The sequence below is a fragment of the Pteropus vampyrus genome, unplaced genomic scaffold (assembly GCF_000151845.1).
Source record: "Pteropus vampyrus isolate Shadow unplaced genomic scaffold, Pvam_2.0 Scaffold28, whole genome shotgun sequence".
NCBI classification, from domain to species: domain Eukaryota; kingdom Metazoa; phylum Chordata; class Mammalia; order Chiroptera; family Pteropodidae; genus Pteropus; species Pteropus vampyrus.
In genome coordinates this window covers 1,928,127-1,940,711 of record NW_011888809.1, presented here as the reverse complement: position 1 = coordinate 1,940,711, position 12,585 = coordinate 1,928,127, and the positions used below count along the sequence as shown (strand labels likewise).

Sequence of the window (12,585 nt, the reverse complement as noted above, 5' to 3'; positions counted from 1 at the left end):
CAACTTTCTTGAGAAAGCCAACTCTCTTGTTCTCTGTTTACTTTGCTGGATCTTCCTCCTCTCCCCAACCTCCATTTGAGGACCTCGGAGCTTCTTCTAGGACCTCTTCCCCATTTCTACGCCTTCCCTCGGTTATGTCGTCCAGTCTTACTGCTATAAATGCCTGTTTCTGTGCTATGACTCCCAAATTTCAATCTCCAGCCCAGACTTCTCCCCTGAGAAGTAGACCATATACACAGCTGCCTAATCAACATCTCCACTTCATGTTTGGCATCTCAAACCAAACATGACAAAAACTAAAGTGATATTCTCCCCAAAATATGCTCCTCTTCTACTTTTCCCCACCTCAGAAAACTCCTTCATTTTTCCAGTTATTCAGAAGAAAACCTTTTCTCTTTTTTACATCCCACATGAAACATTCCATCAGCAAATCATATCAGTTTCTTAGCAGCTCTCACTTTTTACCCATCCCACTTGGACACTTCAGTAGAAGCCACTATCATCTTTTTCCTGGACCAGAGCAGTAGCCTCCTGTCTCTCTGCTAACCCCCGTGTTCCACTACAGTTTAATCTCTGCATGGTAGCTAGAGCAATGCTTTTAAAGCACGAGGCAGTGTGACAGTCCTTTACTCAGAACTCTCCAGCTTTCTCAACATACAGTATACGGCCTACAAAGCCCGACTGAGTCTTGCTCCTGGATGCTTCTCTGACCTCATCTGCTATTCTCATCACTCACTCTGCCACACTGGCTTCTGTTTATTCTTCGTTCCTCAGATGTGCCAAGTACATTGCAAACTCAGGACCTTTGCATTTTTAAATCCCTCTGCTGGAATGTTCCTTCTCTCAGTTGCCACATGGTTTGCTCTCTCACACTTCAGGTCTCTCCTTAAATGTCACCTTGATAAACACAGATATTGAATGTCACCATAGTACAGTTCCCTGACCGTAAATTATGAATCAACATCATTTCCCACCCCTTGGTCCCTCTTTTCCCTTCTTTAGTGCTTAACACCTATTTATTCGTGGTCTGTGTCTCCAACTAAAATAGAACCCTCATAAGAACAAGGACTTTGTTTTCGTTCACTTCTGTATGTCCATCCTTTAGAACAGGTAAGCACTTAATATGCATCTCTTGAACAAATGAGTGCTAAGATTTCTTGTTCCTACCTAAGTCACTTCTTGGATTCAGATTGAAATGTGGACTTGAGCTTTTGTTGTACTTTAGCAGTTTCTGTGAACTTAGACTTTCCCAAGTCATTTGAGAAAGAAAACAATTATCACCAGTTCTTCAAACATTCACACTTGCTTATTTGGTTCTTGTGTAGAAGCTTGTTAGTTAGCGGAGCAGGATATATTTTGTGACCACTCACTGTCCGTTGCACGGTGCAAGGGGAAAATAGCCCCCGCCGCCAAGTAATGGGGAGTCCAGCTGGTGACAAGAGTGGGGCGGAGAAAAGTGGAATGTAAAACAAAGAACCCTTTAAGTAGTAGAAGGATGGAAGATAGTTCAGAGACTGTGTAATGTGACTCTTTTTTTCATTATCTCTGGTAGCAAGAGAAATAAAGGGTTAAACCAAATCTATTCTTCCTGGAACCAGGAACCAGCAACATTACCAGTGCTTATTAGCCTTTAAAAGGCTCTGAAGGCCTATCTTTTAACCTTTGGTTTCTCAGACTTTGTAGACTGGGAACTCCTCCCTGCTTATTAGTACCGGTAATATCCACAGAACCCACCTTAGGCTGAAGTATTTGGCTTTCGCTTTTTCCCTCATGATTTAGGAGCTACCCAATACCTGGTGCTAGCTTAAGGAAACTGATCCCTGCCATGAGGCTGACCAGGAAAGGAGAGTGAGAGAGGGATCTTCCACACACTGAGCCTAAGGTGACAGTAAACGCCAGGTCCAGGACCTGGAACGGTGATTGATGCCACAGAAGGCATCGGTCTTATTCCTGTGATGGAAGAAGCTAAAATGGAACTGTTGGCAGGAACAGTTTGAAAGAACTTAAGCTAATGTATAGTCCCAAATAAAAATTTGACAAGAAATTAAACTCTAAGCTTTTTTCACTAAGTAGGACATCATCACAGTCCTTGCAGCTTCTGCATGCATTAACTTACATAAGCCCTGAGCCTCCACAGTGGTGATTTATGTATCAGTTGACAAATGAGTATTGTCCAAGGCAAAAATGTTCTCATTAGAAAATGGGCAGTAGACTAATAGGTTTTTTTCTCGCCTTTAGTCATGGGGACACTGCTTCACAAGCATACACACTGTGCAGACATTAATGGTCCACAGATGCATTATTGGCCATTTTCTAGGCATATAATTTTCTCGGAGCATTTGTATTTTATAATTACTTGGGGAAAATTTGCTAGTTTTCTTCCAACATGATGAATAGGCTATTTTTCAGCCTGTTAATGTCAGAATGGTTACCTTAATCTACCAGAAGCGGTAAGTGTCGGCACACACTGCCTACCCTCCAGGAACTAGCAAAGAATGAATAAGACATGGATGGGGTAAAAAACTTTTGAAATCTAATTCTCCATAATTAACATTAAAATAGGTAGCCTTTTACCAGCAGCTTATTGGTTAACAATTGATAGGTAATCATAAACATTTGGTGTTTTGTAGAACTTACAAAAGACACAATTTTTACATTTTCCTTCAGACGTGTGTCTCTGTATCACATAGAATTTTGGAGGTTCACATATAAAATTTCAAGTTGTATTTACTTAGAGTTTATTACATACTATTCTATCTCCTAATAGAAACTGGTTTACCATTTAAAATCTTTGGTATAACAACAGTCCAGAACTTGGCCATGAAGAAGGAAGTCAGTAAAACAAATCCTCTTAAAAACCATAATTGCCTTTGCATTTCGCTTCTTAGAAAAGACATGAAGTTATCATCAGGCCTGAGAAGACCTTTGAAGTCTTAAAAAACATTAAATTGCCAAATAAAAATATCTGTTTTCCTCTTAGGTTATAGCATATTGAAAGCAGCCAGAAACTGAAACCTTCAGAAGTAATAGCAAGCTATAGGACATTGAATAAAGGCTGTCAAATTTTAATGTGCATAAGTAGTTAGAAATGCAACTTTCCATACCCACCTGCAGAAAATATGATTTACAATCCCTGGAGTAAGGTCTGAGAGCTGAATTTTCAACAAGTCCCAGGGAATTCTCTTACAGATAATCTCTGGACTATACTTCAAAAAACATTGGTGTAGATATAGGAAAATATATAAATAAAAAAAACAATCAAAACTTCATCAGTCGACAGCATGAGTAATAACCCATGTCCATAATTCATTCCTTCATCAGATATACTGAGTACCAGCTACATGTCACTTATTACTAGAGATAAAGAATAAGTTAAACAACATTCTCCTCAATTGTTAAGTCCAAGAAGATATGCAAGCAATTACAATATAAGAATGTTACTCATTCTTTTGTTATTCATTCAGTGAACATTTATTAAGGTTAAGGATTGATATATATGCCAAGCACTTCCCTTAAATAGGATATTCTCTGTTTAAGAAGATAAAATAATGTATGTAATACATTTTAGAATGATTTTGATGGTTAAATGGGTAAACTTCAGTTCTCTGGAAGATTTACTTATGTGGAAAACTTCCTTTCTTAATTATTCAGATAATTAGAGTTTAACAACTCTGATACTAGGCCAGATAATTGTAACTTAAAATGAGCTCTTAGGCAGAGTTCAAACTACATCTAAATTATACTTAATCCTTATGTATTGTAATAAGATAAAGACTTATATTTAACTTCTGCATGTAAAATATTTTTTTGAGAATTCTATCTAATAATTAAGAAACAGAATCCAGTTGCATTACCCCCATGTTCATGGCCAGTGGATGTAATCGAGATTATTTTTGAGTTAACAGTGTATTCGGTCAAGCTGTCCAGAACCAGCCCGCGCCTGCGCAGCCAGGAGTGTACAACAATATGAGCATCACCGTGTCCATGGCAGGTGGAAACACAAATGTTCAGAACATGAACCCAATGATGGGCCAGATGCAGATGAGCTCTTTGCAGATGCCAGGAATGAACACTGTGTGCCCCGAGCAGGTGAGTGGCACAGCTGGCACACTCACTACACACTTGCCACACCACACCGCACCACAGTGTATTATTCCAGGGAAAAATCAGGTGTCTTCACAGTTACTCATCAGAAATAACCACACTTCTTTATTCTTTCCCACTATCTTTTGATAATTACTATCCCTTAAGATAGTGGAAATTTTGACAGACCTTACAAGATTTTAGTCTCATGAGATTTTAGTGTTTCAGATTTATTATAAAATAATACATATAATACATTGGCTTGGAACTTACTCCTTTATATTCTGAACACACTTTCTTCATTTTTCCCTTTCAATTCAACATTAATTCAGTATTTACTATGTACAAAGATAGCTCTGTAGGAGATAATATTAGCCATCTGGAGAGATACAGCATGAACAAAGGATCAGTTGAATAATAGGACAAAACAGCTGTGTAAAGATGGACCTCCATACGACCATACATAGTTATGTCAGGTGACGGATATACACAATTGACTACGGAGGATTTAAAGGGGCCCAATTCGGAAAGGCTTCCTGGAAAACTTGCCTAAGGAAAGAGAATAGAAAAGAACATTCAAGACTGGTTATCACAGACTCTGGCAGGAGTAGAGTTGAAAAGCCTAATGACTGCTAAAGGGATATTCATATTATATTTAGAGTAGAATTTTGTGATAGGCTTTTTTAGGGGTGTTGCAGGCCATCTAAATGTTTAGAGTTATTTCTGGAGTCTCCCAAAGATTTCTAAGGATAGAATGACTAAATTCAAGTGATATTTAAGATCATTGGGTAACTCCTTGCAGTTACTGTTCTCATTATCAGCAACCACAAAGTACGCTATGGTGACCAGGCTATGACCATGTGGTCGTAACTTACAGCAAGTCTTAAAAACATGTAAATACTGATTGTTTTTTCTATAGAATTCTTTTCTAATATTAATATTTTTTAATCCCTATTCTCTAGGTATTATTTAGTAAGCCTAAGGAGATTAAGGGAAAACAAACAACTTAGTGATCCGTATCTTATAGCAAAAGGAAAGAGCTAAATAGGGTTATTTCTTGTCCTTTTGTTATCTTGTTCTTATTCAGTTATTATAATTATTCACTATATTCAATAGATTGAAAAAATAATAAGAAATATAATAAATTAAGTAAAAGAATATTACATTTAAAGTGTATTTCTTGTAGGTCTTTTTATTCAATTTGACATTCTCTGCCTTTTAACTAGAGTAGTCAGCCCATTTACAGTTAATGTGATTATTGATATGGTTGATTTAAATTTCTCACTTAAAAAAAATGTTCGCCCCATCTTTTGCCCTTTTTTTTTTTTTTCGGTTTAATTGAATATTTAAATTCATTCTATCTCCTTTGTTGGCTCACTAGCTGTATATAACTCTGTTTTGTTATTTTTAGTGGTTGTTTTGGAGTTTATAGTATACATCTTCACCTTATCATCGTCTGCCTTCAAGTGGTTTTACATAACCTCATATCTAAGAACTTCACAGCAGTTTATTTCCATTTCTCCCCTCCTGGGCTATTGTTGTCGCACATATTACGTCTACATACCCCACAATACATTGTTAGTACTTTTGGTTTACACAGTCAATTATATTTTCTAAAAATTTAAATAAGAAGTCTTTTATATTTACCCATGTAGTTATTTCCAGTGCTCTTCATTCTTTTGTATAGATCCAAATTTCTATATCATTTTCCTTCTTCCTGCAGATCTTCATTTAACAGTTTTTATAGTGTAGGTCTGCAGGTGATGAATTCTTTAAGCTTTTGTAGGTGCAAAAAAGTTTTTATTTCACCTTTATCCTTGAAAGTTCTTTTCCTTGAATTCTAGATTGACAGTTTTAGCTTTCAGTTCTTTAAAGACGTTACTCCACTGCAGTATTTCTGATGAGGTATCTGCTGTCATTAATCTTTGTTCCTCTGTACATGATTGATTTTTTTCCCTCTCTGGCTACTTTTAAGATTATTCTCTATCACTATCACTGGTTTTATGCAGTTTGATTATGATATGCCTTACTGGGATTTTCCTCATGGTTCTTCTGCTTGGGCTTCAGTGAGCTTCTTGACTCATGGATGTATAATTTCCATCAGATTGGAAAAATATTGGCCATTATTTTTTCTGTCACCACCCCCCTCCTCTGTGGGTTCTCTGGGTTTGTGAGGTTTTTTGGGGGGGTGCGAGGTCAACCATTTTTTCTCTGCGTGTTTCATTTGAATAGTTTCTATTGCTATAGTTTCAGATTCACTGATCATTTGTTTTGCCGTGTTTAACCTGTTATTTTTATCCAGTATATTATTCATCTCAGACATTGCTATTTTCATCTCTAGAAGTTCAGTTTGGACCTTTTTTATATTGTCCATATCTCTAACATGTTCAGTTTTTCCTCTATCTTCTTGAAAATATGGAATACTGTTATTATGATAACTGTCTTAATATTCTTAACCTATCAGTTCTATCGTCTACCTCATTTTGGAGCTGGTTTCAATTGATTGACTTTTCTTTTCATTATGGGTCATATTTTTCTGCTACTTTGCATGTCCGGTAATTTTTTACTGGTTGCCAGACATGTGATTTTACCTTGTTAATATTCCCGTAAATATTATTGAGCTTTGTTTTGGGAAATCATTAAGTTACCTAAAAACAGTTTTATTGCTTCAGGTCTTGCTTTTTTTGTTTAGTGGGACCAGAGCAGTATTTAGTATAGGGCTAATTTTACCCTACTACTGAGGCAAAACCTTTGTAGTACACTACTTGATAGTACATGTTTTCTACTCTCGTTGGTGGGGTCAGGACATATTCCCAGTTCTGTGTGATCTTTGGGAATTATTCCATGTAAGTCTTTTCAGGTGAATCTGTCCTCTGTTATGGGTAGTTTCAGTACTAAACTGTAGACTCAAGGGGATCTGCAGATCTTCAGAGCTTTCTCTCTGTGTAGTTCACTGTCATCCAATATTCTGCCCAGTGAATTCCAGCTGCCTTGGCCATCTCAGACTTCCAGCTGCATCTTCTCAACTCAGGAAGCCTGCCAGGCTTTGCCTAGGTTCCCTGTCCCCACACGACAGCCTGGAAGTTCTCTCTAGGCAGTAGGCTAGGGTAATCATAGGACTCACCTCAATTGTTTCCCAACTCTTAGGGATAACTCTCTTTCATTGCCTTTGTCCAGTATCTTGAGCGCCTTTGTTTCATATATTTTGTCCAAATTTTTAGTTGAGTCAGGCAGAGGATATATCTGATCCCTGTTATTGAATCTTGCCTGGAGTGGTAGTGCTTTGCTAATTAATATTTGTATGTGCTAATTAACCTTTTATTGAAGTATGTATATATAAGAATATACAGAAAAGTATACAGAACTAGATGAATTTTCACAAACTGAACACACCCTTATATCTACCGCCCAGATCAAGAAACAGAATGTTACGAGCACCCCCGAAAGTTCTCCTCACACTCCCTTACACATCACTCTCCACTTCTACAAGGGGAACCACTGTCCTGACTTCCAACAACACAATAAGTCACTAAGCTTTTTTATTTCTGCTGTCCTTCTATTATTTTACTGTCAGTGAGATTGTTTTTCATTGAAGAATTTGATCTTCATCTTAAACAACTAGCTTGTAATTTGGTCTTGTGCTTATCTCTAATAGATAAATGATTCAGCACTGAGACACACAGGCCTGTACTGCAACCAGCTCTCATCCACTGACCTTCTCAAAACAGAAGCAGATGGAACCCAGGTCAGTAAGAACACCCTAAGCCCAGAGCTGTGCCATGCGTTCTAGAGATACAGGAAGCTTTGTTAGCATCGTGGTTAAGAGCCTGACATTGGGAGTCAGACCTGGGTGAGAGTCCTGGCTCTACTCTTCTTAGCTATGTCTTCTTGGGAATGTTAGGGAACTTTTCCGAGCTGCCATATAACCAACAGAACTAACAAGATACCTGCTTATAGGATCATTGAGAGGGTTAAATGAGATAAGCTTTCAGAAGGTTTAATCCAGTGTTTAGATGGGATAAAGGGTCACAGATGGTGGCTACTAATTATTATTTTGTAAATAAACATAATGCTAAAACTCATGTATAACCAGAATACCTCAAAAGATCTCAGTAAATTCAAATAAAACAAAATGTCTGCTGTTTACCTCCTTTTAGATGTTTATTTCAAAACAATAGGTGACCATTTTCCTATATTAACCTAAATTTAGAAAATTTGGAGGTTTTAATTCACTTCAGTAACTTCGTTTAGTCTTTAGTCTCTTAATAAATATCGTTTTAAATATTTTTCAAATATAGGCATTATGCTAAGGTGGCGATACCAAGAAACATAAGACATGTTCGCCCTGTAGATGAACTGTACGAAGAAGTGTGAAAATGAAATTTAATTTGTGAAATGCTTATAATTTGCCAGGCACCATGCTGGGTGCTATGCCTTATCTCATGTAAGCCTCACGATAACGCTATGAAGAAGGTAGTATTCCTTTTTTTCACAGATAAAGAAACAGAACCTGAGGAGATTTAACTATATGCACGATTCACAAAGCTAGAAAGTGGCAGTGCTGAGGTTCAAACTCAGATCTTTCCAACACCAAAGTGCACGTGTGCTCCTCCTGCTATACGTTGGGCTTGTTGAAAGATAAAACACACAGATATGCACATAAATTGTCACATAACCAAAGAAGGCAAACTCAGAGAGCCATAAGCAGGAAAAGAAAGGAAAAATTGCTGAGATGGTTAGAAGAGTATTTACACAGGAGATGGGACTGAATTGGGCTTTGAAGGGTAGTTAGCAAGGCCAAGTGGAGGAGAAAGGTACGGTTGTTGGAGGTTGACCTTGGAAGTCTAGGGGATTGGAAGTGGGAGGGCACAGAGACAGGGAAACAATAATGTCTTAGCACAGTTCTGGGAAACCAGATTCACTGAAAGTAAAGGGTTTGTCATAGGAATTACAATTGGTAAAGTAGGTTGGGGCAAACTTTCCAGGGCCCTGAATGCTAAACCAAGTGATTTGGATTCAGTCCTGCAGGTGAAGCGTCATCCTGAAGGGGAACAGTGATCAAAGTGCCAGCTTAGGCTACATCTTGAGGGGACAGAGGGGAAAGGAGCACTGGGCAGCGGGCTCAGGGGAGAAAGATCAGTTAGGAGGCTGTGTCCACAGTCTGAGCATTAGGAAATAAGATCTGGGTCCTGTGAGGCTAAAGTGAGGGGATTTTGTGATGGGGAAAATGACGTCTTCATTCACTTAGAAGTTTTTGGAAATCTCACACCTACCAGGACATATACTAGGCAGCTCCACAAATTTGTTAAAACAAACCAGCCAGGTTTTCAAGTTCCTGAGCCCTGGGCTACTCTTTGACTTGAAGTGAAAGCTGTGCTGGAAAATCTTAAGAGATTGGGACTCTGCTCTCACACCAGTCTTCTCACCTGGCAAATCTGAAGCTTCATTTGCATCTCGCTTTGCCTGTTTGTGAAGGTGTGACAATATCGGAAGTCCTTTGAGGTCTAGTCTAAGGCACCTCCTTTTTAAAGTTCAAAATGGCTGAAATGTCTGTTTTAGAGTTTGGCTTAATCCTTTCATTTAAAAAAAAATTTTCAGCAGAGACTATCTTTAAGAAAAGCTTTTTTTTTTTTTTAAAGAAGCAGATTTTCTCTCTCTTTTTTTTTTTTTCTTTCCATGCCTTTATTAATAATGTTTTTAAGTGTTTGGAGGCAGAGACATCTTATGCCCTGTCCCAATATTTCATATGTTGAAACATAAACAGGAAGTTTTATGTTAATTAAAAAAAATCAATCATGCCTAAAAGCACTATAGTTTGTGCCTCATTTTTAAGTTTCAATGGCAGAATCTTCCTTCTGTTATAGCCCATCATGAAATCTCTATTTGCTCCATTGTTTTAGTTTTTGCATTGCCAAGCAGAAACTGAGGAATGAGAAATACAGAGACAAATGTACAGAAAAGAACAAGGAGAGGAGGACTAGGGGAGGATTGGGGGCTGGCTCTGTTTGGAGAGCTAGGATGGGGAGGAGGCAAGACGGAGGAGAGAACGGGGAAAGAACACAGAATAGAGAAGCAGGAAGAGGGCTAGTAAAGAGATTGCTGACCTCGGGATAGAGAAAAACCAGGGTTTAGCGATGGGCCGGGGGAGCTCTAGAAGGAAATGTAGGCATGAGGAGTTATAGAGAATGAAGGTGTGGGGAGGCCAGAGAGGCAGCTAGAGAATAAATTCAGAGAGTTGGTGTATTTTAGGTACATGAGAAAGAGCCCCAAAGAAGAAGAAAACAAAATGGGAGCATATGGAGGCAAGAAGCAAAATTTGGGAAACGGGAAAAGAGGAGGATGAGGAGAGAAATGATGCTAATCCAGCTGGAGATTGAATGCACCGGGCACTTCAAAAGCTCAACTCAGGGGATGTCTGCCTGAGCTAAGAGAGAGTAGGCTGGAGGTGTGGATGATCGAGAGGACCCAGGGGCTAGACTGACCTAATAATTGGATGGTTGGGACCTTTGATATTAGGCCAATGAAGGTTGATGGAAACCAAATTTTATTAGAATAGGAAATTTTTCAGAAAAGCTGAGTGTAATTGGCATGAATTAGTGATAAATGGCCCCAAAAAATGCATCACTAATCTAAAATACTTCATGAACCTATTAAACACAAAACACAAGTTTGCCAAAAGCTTGGGACACTTAATTAGATGCACTTGGATGCCTGAGCAGGCATCTCCATTCTTGGTCTGGAACATTCACAGTGTGATATTGGCCTTCATCAGTTCTACAAATTACGTTTTAATACGACCAATTGGTAAAGACTAACTTCTGGTTTTGTTTTCCCAATAGAAAAATGCTAGAACACTGCAACTGTAGACATTTTTAAGGAATATTTGTATTATTACTGAGCGTTAAAGGGAAAATTCACACTGTTCTCAGCTGGTAGTTTACTGTTATTTTTAGCTCGTGTTTAAAATGGATTGTCTCTCAGGAAAAAGAAGTTAAATATAAAATTGTTCTGCTACTATTTTGCTGTAATTTTAAAGGCAACATGTGAAGAAGCTACGTGGCGGTGCGTTTAGACACCGCACAAACCCAGACATTAACTTAGTAGTGCTGGTGCCCTGTTGCTGAGTTGTGGTGGTTTTATTTTGCTAATACTGGGTTAAAGCCCTTAATTTTCTTACATCATAAAATTTTTCTATCCTACTAAAGTAATCCCTAGAATGCTTTTAAACCAGTTTTCCAAACAACATGTATTTTTTCAAACCCACCACTGGACACTCAGACTCTGAAACGGGGCTTTTCGCAATCTTGGTGATATTAGCATCAATGTTCACTTTCAGTACTGATGGCAACCCTGTAGGAGGCTTGACCATTCCAATTTTTATTTTATTTTTAAAGTGTGAACTTTCCAGAACCCTGAGCAAAATGAGTGCAGCAATTTTCTTTTTGTAGGACAAGAAGACAGAAGAGTTCTTCTCTGTGGTGACTACAGACTAGAGGAATGCTCTAGTGAGTTTCCACTTCCAGTAGTACCCACTCATAAGCCGGGGGGGCAGACCCTTCTGTCTAAACACATCTTTTATTTGTGTTCCAGCAGGTGCAACAGGTTCAGGTGTTTGCTGACGTCCAGTGTACAGTGAATCTGGTAGGCGGGGACCCTTACCTGAACCAGCCTGGTCCACTGGGAACTCAAAAACCCACGGCAGGACCACAGACCCCCCAGGCCCAGCAGAAGAGCCTCCTTCAGCAGCTACTGACTGAATAACCACTTTTAAAGGAATGTGAAATTTAAATATAGACATACAGAGATATACAAATATATTATATATTTTTCTGAGATTTTTGATATCTCAATCTGCAGCCATTCTTCAGGTCGTAGCATTTGGAGCAAAAAAAAAGGAGTTCACTTTTGTTGGGAGATTGAGAGATGTTTTTGTTTCTTTCTTTGTAAAGGCCTTGGATATTGAAAAATAACAAGGCAGAACATTTGGACAATCTATTTCTTGAGCCAAATTTAATTATTCTTATTTTTGTAATTAGTCATTGGCTTCTTATCTGGATGAAGGCCTTTGGAGGAGAACCAAAACAACAAGTTCCAAGGGCAAGATGAAGCTCCACCTCCGCTGGCTCACTCCTGACCCGCCAAGGAAGATGGGCCAGCGGGCTTCGCCTGTGCCTGTCCACCACAGGCTGTCACACGTCTCTAAACCAACAGCCCTTCCCGACCCCAGGCAGCTTGTGTGTACAATCAGCTTCTTCTAGCAACTCTGTTGGCTTCAAGAGAATATTTTGCCTCCACATATGTACCCCTTCTCCTTTTTATAAAGATGGATTTAAACCAAGATGCCTCCAGGAACGAGGATGAAATGAGTGTATTCACAGAGGAATCCAAAAAATACAGTTTGGGGAAAATGCAATAATTTTTGATGAGATGGGTAAAGGACAAGAAGTGAGTTCTGTCAATTATTGTAGATACAATTTTCTGATTAAATCTGGAAAAAAGGCA

At 38.6% G+C, this 12,585-nt stretch overlaps 1 protein-coding gene across 6 annotated transcripts in view; it reads left to right on the top strand.

Moving 5' to 3' along the window:
- The window catches only part of NCOA1 (nuclear receptor coactivator 1), a 149,936-nt gene extending 137,351 nt beyond the window's left edge, over nucleotides 1–12,585 (top strand). For 2 of the 6 annotated variants that reach the window (XM_011356562.2, XM_023528536.1), the window contains exons 18-21: nucleotides 3,906–4,089; nucleotides 7,739–7,828; nucleotides 11,532–11,588; nucleotides 11,674–12,585. In XM_011356562.2, the coding sequence (XP_011354864.1) occupies nucleotides 3,906–4,089; nucleotides 7,739–7,828; nucleotides 11,532–11,576 (319 nt within the window). In that variant the 3' untranslated portion in view covers nucleotides 11,577–11,588; nucleotides 11,674–12,585. The remainder of the gene's footprint in view (nucleotides 1–3,905; nucleotides 4,090–7,738; nucleotides 7,829–11,531; nucleotides 11,589–11,673) is intronic. The other 4 variants (XM_011356558.2, XM_011356557.2, XM_011356561.2 and 1 more) reach the window with 3 other exon arrangements.